Source organism: Lipotes vexillifer, unplaced genomic scaffold (assembly GCF_000442215.2).
Source record: "Lipotes vexillifer unplaced genomic scaffold, Lipotes_vexillifer_v1.1 scaffold815, whole genome shotgun sequence".
Classification (NCBI taxonomy): Eukaryota; Metazoa; Chordata; class Mammalia; order Artiodactyla; family Lipotidae; genus Lipotes; species Lipotes vexillifer.
Genome location: NW_006773723.1, coordinates 1207204 through 1217591, shown reverse-complemented (window position 1 = coordinate 1217591; position 10388 = coordinate 1207204). Strand labels below are relative to the sequence as shown.

The 10388-nt window shown below is 41.1% G+C and overlaps 1 protein-coding gene across 1 annotated transcript in view; it reads left to right on the top strand.

Moving 5' to 3' along the window:
• The first annotated feature begins 364 nt into the window (after positions 1 to 364).
• ARMC1 (armadillo repeat containing 1) overlaps positions 365 to 10388 on the top strand; it is a 34935-nt gene continuing 24911 nt past the window's right edge. Inside the window, exons 1-2 of the mRNA XM_007448467.1 lie at positions 365 to 517; positions 3967 to 4187. Coding sequence (XP_007448529.1) covers positions 4005 to 4187 — 183 coding nt within the window. The 5' untranslated portion in view covers positions 365 to 517; positions 3967 to 4004. The remainder of the gene's footprint in view (positions 518 to 3966; positions 4188 to 10388) is intronic.

Here is a 10388-nt window from a genome sequence, read left to right as displayed (position 1 = left end):
GTTCAATTTGAATTTCTGAAGGCCGGAAGGGACAGGTTCCTCTACCGCAGGAACGCTGGGAATTGTAGTCGGGAAAGCGCGGCGGTTTCTCAGGGGGAACCACGTTTCATTGCTTAGCGCTTAATGGACGGAGAGTCGTTTGGTCCAATTCACTCTTCCCGGGTTCTCCCTAGACCCTCCTGTTCAACGCTTCGGGCATTTCCCTTGTTCACCAATGAACGCTTTAGTCTAAGAAGGCCTTCGAGGATTGGATTTCTTACTCTCGGCGGAATGGTATTAGCCAATGGGAGGGCAGAACCGGCCGAGGTGGCTGGGTCATGGGGGAGAGTCCGTAAAGCCTTTCCCTGCCAGTGTCCTAGCTTTTTTTGGCTCCTAAAGTCAGCAGGGTCGTTTGTCATCGCGGAGGCCGCGTCTGCGAAAGGAGGGACTCTCTCCGCGCCTGCTGGGTTCCTGTACGTTATCCGTCGGTGTGGCCCTGATGCTGCGGCAGGCTCCGGATTCCTAGAACGCTGGAGCGGTAAGTAGGGTCCAGCGACGGCAGACAAAGCGGTGGAGCCGGGAAGGCCGCAGAAAGCGGCCCCTGCACGCAGGCGGCCAGTCGGCCTGGGCGGGGCGCCCTGCCTGCCTTGAGGCAGTGCGTCCCTCCAGGCGCTTTAAAGCTCTGTGCTTCCACGTGTCCTGGGAAAATGTTAGCTTTGTTCACCCCTGCACGTCCGATTTTCACAAACCCTAACATTATTAATGGGTGTCATCTCACTTCTTCATCCCTCCAGGTTGTTCTTTAGTAACTTTCTATTAGCTTTATGCCCCTGCGTGTCTACGAAGAGCAGAAGGACATGGTTGCGTTCGGCTTCATTCAAGCGAGACCAGCGTTCACATCTCTGTATTTTAGAAACAGTTCTTGGGGACGTTTGTGCCTACAGCACCTCTTTTCGTGGTAGTGTACTTATGTGTGTACCCCATCACGTGGCCAAATAGAGGTTCCCACAGGATCAAGTATCGTTCTTGTTTGCTAATTGCTGGTACTGTTAGCACCATCTGAAGTTCTTATTTTCTTTGATCCTGACAACCACTCAGGATTATTATGAGAGGAAGCTGAGGCTCAAAGGAGGTAACCCAACTTCTCAAAGAGTTAGTTGCTAGTAAAGGGCAAGCCAGATTTGATGTCACTGCTTACGTTATTTTTAAAAAAACTCGCTTAACTGAATTTGGATTTAAGTTGTGGTTGTGTAGCTCTGTGTATTTATATTAAACTGTATATGAGAGCTAAAGAATTCTTTGAGTTGAATGGTACATCTTGGCTGAAAGAAAATCAGGCAGTTGCCTAATTACAGGTGCCTCCCATCTATCACTTAACTCCTAGCTTTTTTCAGTTAGCTGCCTAATTACAGGTGCCTCCCATCTGTCACTTAACTCCTAGCTTTTTAAAGCGTCATTCTGGCAGCATAGACCTCACCTGGGAGCTTGTTGGAAATGCAGAATCTCAGACCTCACCCCACCTACTGAATTAGAATTGGCTTTTTAAAGTAAGATCCCTTAGGTGATCAGAGTGCCTGTTAAAGTTTGGGGTGCGTTCATTGTCATAAGGATTTGTTTGCCCGAATTGAACTAAACAAAAGAGAAAGTAAAAGGTATACCTTGTGTTATTCCCTACATTTTCCTGGGCAGATCCTAATTTGAGCCCTCACCTTCTGAATGGGCTGATAAGAAGTTTTAACTCTTGGCTTTTGTTCATCTCAAAGGAACAGGAAAGGCTATAACTTTCAGAATCATTCCCACTGAGTAAGGAGTACTCTCTAAGTACTCCTTAGACGGGAATGGAGCGCTCCAGTTTCAAGGCCAGTGTTGTATGCAAAAGGCCATTACTCTGGGTATTTGGTTCTTAAATGTGACTTGGTTCTTGGACCTTTGGGCCAGTGATTGGTTCTGCAGTTTTCATTTTTGATAGGATTTGTGCTGGTGACAGCACATAAAGTTCATGATGCGTAAGCTGGCTTATAAACAGCAATATTCAGGATGTTGATAATAGAAGCACCTAAGAGGCAAACCCTTCAGTCTTTATCTGTGTACAGTATTCAGTCTATTGCTTTTTTGTTAAATCCTTTTTAAAATTGCTGAAGTAACTATATTTTTATTTGGAGAAAATTATCTGCCAAATACTATCCTGTTGAAGCCTTGTTTTCTCTGAGTCTTTTATTTTATGCTTGCTTGAAAACTTCAAAAATTTAACTTTTAAAGTATTTTATCGGGGATATGATTTCCCCCCCACCCCCCGTGTGTTACGAGTTAAAGATCTTAGCAGTGGTTTTAAATTGCTTAGAAGTTATTCCAATACCCTTTACTATTTTTCATTGGTTTTTGACTCCATGTAACTTGCAACCATTATTTATTGAGCACTTACAGTGTGTCACCTAAGCCTTTTACATGTATTATTTCATCTGGACAGTATACCATTTGGTAGTTGCTATGACTAATCCCATTTTACAGATGTAGAAACTGAGACAAAGAGTTTAGGTGATCTGCCTAAAATCACATTTACCAAGTGGTGGAGCCTGGGTCTGATTCACTAGAGCCTGCTTTCTTAGATGGACTGTATAAACAGCTTTCCTGGGAGAGGTATCTCTCAGCTACCTCCCACCCCGTACTACTGCTTTACTCTTTATATCTTTGTATATTTCAATATATGGGAAGACCATTTCAGCTTTGTTACCTTTTTCCTCCCAAATAACTTTAGTAGGCTGTCTGGAGTTACAGAATAATTTCCCAGCCCGCCTCCCCCAGTTGGCATGGTTTTTGAAATTAGCATTAAACTCATTACTTCGTGGAAAGTATTTACACCTTTATATTCTTTTTTTTTTGGCCTTGCTGCATGGCATGGGGATCTCAGTTCCCCCACTAGGAATCGAACCTGTGCCTCCAGCAGTGGAAGCACGGAGTCTAAACCACTGGACAGCTAGGGAATTCCTCCCCCAACACCTTTATATTCTTCCTAATAAGAAATATATTGTGTAACTTGGTTAATGGAAGTTACTATTTTTAACTTTCTGCATCTGTGAAAATTATTCCTTGTTATTTTGTATTTCCGCTTGTATGTTTATTATGTTACATTTTCTAAAATATCTTGTTTACTTTTGTGGGAAAAAGGTATGCTGAGTTTAAAAAGGAAGGTATGGGAAGTGGAACGACTGCTGACCAGTTTAGGAGATCATAAATAAGCTTTCAGCCCGGTTCTATACTAACTAGCTTTTGTCACCTGGGGCAAATTATTTAACTTCTCTGTGACTGTTTCCTTATCTGCCAAATGAATTACCTCACCTCAAAATCTGTTTCATTCTTCTGAGTTTGGCCCACTCAGGGATGGACAGGTGTGGTTAGATTCAGTTCAGATCCACCCTGATCTCGCAGACTCCACTGGCCTGAGGCACAGGGCAAGATCCCCTTCTTGGCTTCTTTGTTCATGACCTTCTTTGACTCCCTCCTTCTTCTTAAGGGATGTTATCTTTTGTAAACCCAGTAAACTGGGTTTTGTTCACAGATGATTTAGAAAAAAAGCTGTCAGCCAGCCACTTTTCTCTGAGACACTTGTCTTAGGCTCCAGAAGTGTTCTAGAGAAAAAAAACACTGGCAGTATTACAGTTTGAGAAGTGTAGCAAAGGTTGTAAGTTTGAACTGTAAAGATCTTGTTTATTGTGACTTTGGTGTTAAAATATGTATTGCTGAAAAGTTTATTGGAATAATGAGGATGACATATGTTCTTTAAACATTGTGCACACATAAATAACTTGATTTTTTTGTTGTTGTTGTTAGTTAGCTTCCTATGTTCTCAGACTGGAATTGCCAAATGCTTACGTTTTTGTGATTTAGATTCATCTGTTTCTTTCTGAAAGTGCTGTGATTCTGATTACTTAACAAATGCCATAATATACCTTACCAGTCTAGAACTAATTTTGCCAACCATTTCTACAGAATTTAAGAAGATTTTGTTCACGTGTATGGCATAGAAGATGAATTCGTCCTCCTCCACCATGAATGAAGAACCTGATGCTCTCTCGGTAGTTAACCAGCTCCGGGATCTAGCAGCAGATCCATTAAACCGTAGGGCCATTGTCCAGGATCAGGGATGTCTGCCCGGCCTTATTTTATTTATGGACCATCCCAACCCCCCTGTCGTCCACTCGGCTCTGCTCGTAAGTTGCCTTTAGTAATTTCAGTCTCAGTGTTATAATTTTGCAATTAAGGAGAATTTGAAAAAGTATTAGATGACATGGTAAAAAGTTAAAAGCGTAGAGCAAATAATAGTAAGTTTGTATGTATTTCTGTATGTGCAAACATGTACGTGTAGTCCTCTTACACAAATGGTAGCATACTATATTGTTCTTTGACACAAATGGTAGCATACTACATGCATGGAATGTTCTGCAACTTCCTTTTTTCACTTAAGAAGAAATCTTAAGGATTATATTATAACAGTACAGAAAGACACTCAAAGAGGCACTTATTGTTTTGTTTTTCTTTTGTAACAATTTTGTTGAGATGTAATCACATACCATGCAATTTACCTAAAGTGTACAATTCAGTGGGTTTTAGTGTATTCACAGAGTTGTGCAGCCATCACCACCATCAATTCTAGGACATTTTCATCACCTCCGAAAGAAACTCTGCTCTTTACTTGTTTCTCAGCCCCCCCCTCTTCCCCTAAGCAGCCATGACTTCCTATTTGTTTGTATTTGCGTATATCTCTGGTAAAAGTGCCTGTATATATTTATATAAATGGAAGCATATAATATGTGGTCTTTGTGACTTGTTTCTTTCACTGAGCTAATATTTTCAAGGTTCATCCACATTGTAGCATGTATCAGTACTTCATTCCTTTTTATGGTTCCTTCATTCCATTATATAGGTGTGCCAGATTGTTTATCTGTTCATTAGTAGATGGATGTGGCGCTTGTTTTAATACAAGATGGGAAGGAGAGATAAAGGAGAAGAAAAGAGAAAATATACAGGATCATAGCTAATAATGCACAAGGAACTACCATATTATGAGGAATGTGGGGGCTAGAGAAACATGTTAAACGACAATACAAAGCAATCAGGCAAATACAGAATGTGAAAATTTCTGGAAGACAAATAATCCAGTTCAGTGAACAATAAATTGCATTAAAAAGGCAGTTGGGGTGTGCGAAAGGCATAGCAGTAACTGTTACAGATTTAGAGAGACTTAAGGGACATATCAGCCAGGTATAATATGTGGACCTGACTTGGATCCCAATTTGAACAAATCAACTATAAACATATTTTTAGATAACTTGAAATGAATGTGGACAAGACAGTAGATAATATTAAAGAACCACTTATTGCTTTTGCAGGGTATTATAATAGTATTATCATTAAGTTAATTTTTAAAATAACATTAACTTCTTAGGGATATACTGAAGTATTTACAAGTGAAATTATATGTTCTGTGAGATTTGCTATAAAATGCTCCAGTGTGGTTAGCGGCAGGGGAGATGGATGAAACAGGATTGCCTAGTGGTTGATAATTGTTGAAGCTGAATGATGGATACATGGGGGTCACCACACATTTTCTCTACTTTTCTGTCTTCTGAAATTTTCACAGCAAAAAGTTTAAAAGAAAATTACTGTCATAGAAAATTTTAAACTCATTGTCCTTTAGTTAAGGACCCATGATCAATTCCCATTTAGTGTAATTTCACAAGTTCATACAGAAAAATAATATAGGCTGTTTCTTTTCAGAAATCAAAGTACATAATACAGATTTCCTATTTTACCTTCATAGAATGATGTTTATTTAGGCAAAACAGACGTTCATATGGGTGAACAGTAGTAACATGGGGAAATTTGCGTGGCCCCTAGTTTGGGTCCTATTTTAATGAGAATTGGAATAAGGGTGAGAGGAGAGAGAGTGTGTTGGTCTCTTGACAGAGACTTGGGGTTGAAAGGGGTTGTTTATTTTAAATAGACTAGTCTTGAACTTATTTAAATTCAGAAGGCAAGGGGCTGCTGAAGTGGGAAAGGTTTGAGGAGAAGGCCCTCACAGTTGGTACAGAAAATGGGAAAGGTTGCTAACAGAGGAGGATGGTGAGATTGTTCGCAAGCGTTGAGGGGCTGCTTCGTTTGGTAACGCTGAATTGATATGAGGCTTACAGCTTATGAAACTCCTTTTTCACCCTGCTTCAGGCCTGCCATAGGCCCTGAGAGCCAGATAGTTGGATTTGTTTGGGGTTGATTGTTGGCCAGGCAAGTTGGTAATTAAGGGAGTTCAGGATTTTGGCAAGAGAGTAGTTGAAATAATAGACTGTAGGTGCTGGGCTGAATAGGAAGAGAAGTCAAGTCATGGAGGGACCTAGTAAGGAGAGAGTAGAGGGAGCCGGGGGCTCACAGTTCCCAGAGAGGTTGAAGAATATGTTGGTGTTCTCATAATTTCATTTTATCTTCACTGTTGACTTATTAGCTATACCTTTTTGTTTTAAATTTTTTTAGTGGTTGTTCTAGGTTTACATTATACATCTTTAACTTGTTACAGTCTACTTCATGTCTAATGTGAGAATCATACAACCGTATATTTATTTCCATTTCCTTCTCCCATCCTTTGTGCTATTTTTTTGTCACACATTTTACTTCTATGTATGTTTAAAAAATCTACAGTATTTTTTTCTTTTACTCTAAGCTATTTTAAAGAGATTAAAGTTTTAAAAATCAAGTGTATTTTATATTTACCATTTCTGGTGTTCTTTTTTTTTTTTTGCGGTACGCAGGCCTCTCACTGTTGTGGCCTCTCCCATTGCGGAGCACAGGCTCCGGACGCGCAGGCTCAGTGGCCGTGGCTCACGGGCCCAGCCGCTCCGCGGCATGTGGGATCTTCCCAGACCGGGGCACAAACCCGTGTCCACTGCATCGGCAGGCGGACTGTCAACCACTGCGCCACCAGGGAAGCCCTTCTTCATTTCTTAATACAGATTTGTATTTCTACTGGTGTCTTTCATTTTCCGCCTGAAGAAGTTTAACTTTTTTTGTAACGCAGTTTTGTTTTGTTTTGTTTTTTTGCGGTACACGGGCCTCTCACTGTTGTGGCCTCTCCCGTTGCGGAGCACAGGCTCTGGATGCGCAGGCTCAGCGGCCATGGCTCATGGGCCCAGCCGCTCCGCGGCATGTGAGATCTTCCCAGACCCGGGCACGAACCCATGTTCCCCTGCATCGGCAGGCGGACTCTCAACCACTGCACCACCGGGGAAACCCTGTATTGCAGTTTTGCTCTTGGCTTTTTTCTCCTGGTGCTTTACAAGATGTTTCATCTTCTTTTTTTCTTTTTTTTTGGCCACACCGAGTGCATGTGGGATCTTGGATCCCCGACCAGGGATCGAACCTGTGCCCTCTGCATTGGAGGCACAGAGTCTTAACCACTGGACCGCCAGGGAAGTCCCGTGGATGTTGTTTTATCTTCTGGCTCAAATTATTTCTAATGAGAAGACTGCTGTGATTCTTACCTTTGTTCCTCTCCATATAATGTATAGGCCTTTTTCTGGCTTCTTTTGTGATTTTATCAGTGGTTTTCAGCAAATGATTATGATGTGCTTAATATGGATGGTTTTCTTTGCGTTTTGGTTTTGTTCTTGTTTTGCTTGGGACTTGTTGGTCTTGGATCTATAGTTTTCATCAATTTTGAGAAATTGTGATTCATCATTTTTTCAAGTTTTTTCTGTCTCTTCCCTGTCACTCCTCTTGTGGGATTCCAGTTGTATGTGTTTTAGATACCTCATGTGGTCCCACAGGTCACTGTTCCTTTTTTTTTTTCTTTAAGTCTTTTTCTTTTCTCTCTCAGTCCTTCATTTTGGATAGTTTCTATTGCTGCATTTTAAAGCTCACTGATCTTTTTTTCTATAGTGCCTAATCTGCTGTTAATCCTATCCACTGTGGTTTTCATTTTAGACATTATGTTTTGTCCTCTGGAAGTTACATTTGGGTCTTTCTAATATCTTCCATTTTTTTTTCTCACCATACTTAGGTTTTTCTACTCATCCTTGAGCATATGGAACATAATTATAATAGCTGTTTTAATGCTTTTATTTTCTAATTTTACCTCTGTCATATCTTGGTCTGTTTCTATTGATTTTTTTTCCCCCCCTTCCTGATTATAGGTCATATTTTTCTGCTTTTCATGTCTGGTAATTTTTAATCAGATGCCAGACATTGCAGATTTTATCGTATGGGCTTTGGATTTTTTGGTATCCTTATAAATATTCTTCAACTTTGTTCTTGGTTGCACTTAAGTTACTTGGGATCATTTTGATCCTTTAAAGACTCCTAATGGGATGCTCTTCTGAGGATTCATCCTGATTCCTCCTAAATTGTGAGGCTTTTCACTTCTGGCTGGTGGTGTCACAAACTATTCTCAGCCCAGTGTGAGGTCCAGGAATGGTTTTCCCTACTTTCTGGTGGTTTTAGTCCCAGGCCCTTTGGTCTTTTACTCCAGGCATGTGCAAGTCAGCATTCAACCCTGGATTCTTGGGGACCCCTCCATAGATCTCTGGAGCTCTCTTGCTGTGCTGATGCCTCCCCTCTGTTACTCTGCTTTGCAAATTCTAGCTGCCTGAGGTATTTTCTGACACCAGCCAATGTCCTTTGTGGACACCAGCTGGGTGACCAACAATGCAGTTTTGACACTAACCACTCAGAGTTAGGTATCAAATTCCCCAGGTTTAAGACTCAGTTCCCCAAGACTGCCTTCACTTCAAAGGCCAGTTGCAAGTATCAGGTCACCCATATTTCTAACAGAGCAGCTATAAATTGGGTGTTCCAGTGACCCCCTCCTCAGTTCAGTAATTTACTAGAATGGCTCCAGAACTCAGGAAGCCACTTTACTTGCATTTACTAAATTTTTATAAAGGATACAAATGAACAGGCACATAGGGCAGGATCTGGAAGGGTCCTGTGTGCAGGAACTTCTGTCTCTGTGGAGTTGGGGCACACCACCCTGGCAGGTGGATGTATTTACCAAGCCAGAAACTCTCAATCTCCTTGTTTAAGAGTTTTTATAGAGCTCAATTTCCAGCCCTTCCCTACCTCCCAGGTCAGTGGGTGGGGCTGATAGTTCCCACCCTCTGGTCACTTGGTCTTTCTAGTGACGAGCTGCATCCTGAGGCCATCTAGGGGACACAGCCTAACTCACTTCTTTAACATGAACTCACCCAAGTGTGATCTAAAGGGCCTCCTTATGAATAACAAACTCCTATCAAAAAATTCCAAGGGTTTTAGGAACTCTATGCCAGGGCCTAGATGAAGACCAGACATGTATTTTTTTATTATACTACTCCACCCTAACCTCCCCAGCTCTCATCTCTGTCTCCCTAGCTTGGCAAGACCCCTGGACTTCACTGGGCTTCCCTCTCCCTGTGCTGCAGTCTGGAACTGCCACAAAGCAGTAAGATGGGGCAGTTGTAGGATCTGCCTCATCATTTCTCTCAGGGATTCCAGTCCTATGTTGCTTCCTATCCAGTTGTCCTGTTTGTTAGTGTTGTTAGTTTTTTTATGAAGGGAGGGCAGTTCCCTTGGCAGTTAATCCTATATGGACCAAAGTGAAAATTAAGGTAAGACTAGTTACAGAAAGGATAGGAGATTGCAGAGACAGGTTGTTGGATTTGTGATTTCATGGATAGTAAGTACCATTTTTGGTAAGGACCAGGCACTTTGGAAATGTAGTGTAGAGGACTAGTAGGAAATGTGAAGGTCAGTGAACTGAGGGGTCAGCTTTGGATGGTGTAGTTCACACAGGTATTCCCCTGTGAATCAGGTACTAAAGTCTCCAGTGAATGATCAGAGATTAGGAAGTCTGTAGAACAGCTAATAAAATCCCTCAAGAATCAGCATGTGAAGGAAATAATTGCAAAAATGTACTTTAAATCTTAAGAGAAAAGCATCCTAGAAAAGTTAAATTCACAGAATAGGAATTTGTGAGAGAGAGTTCATCTTTTGGTTTTCAGTTTAAAAAAAAAAAGTCATTTTAAAGGTGTTTTATAAAACTAGAAACAGTTCACTCCATAAAGGGGGTTGTATGTTTTGTCCCTCTCAGCAGTTTATTTTAATTAATATGTAAAAAGCACCTAGGGAAATGATGGCTATTGGGACTGCTCCCTGAAATTAATAAATGGACTATAGTTCCTTGTATCCTTGTCAAGATGAAGTGGTGAAAATGAAACCAGAACAGCCTAATTTTGACCTTGCAGATAAGTTGGGAACCTTCATTTCAAAGAGCAGATTCAGCTACTGCAGCTCAAAGGAATATTTTTGTCCCCTAGAGGACTGCTCTGCTTATCACATTTAAAGAAGAGTTTCTAAACATTCAAAACCAATTGGTTCTAAAAGCAAAGCCC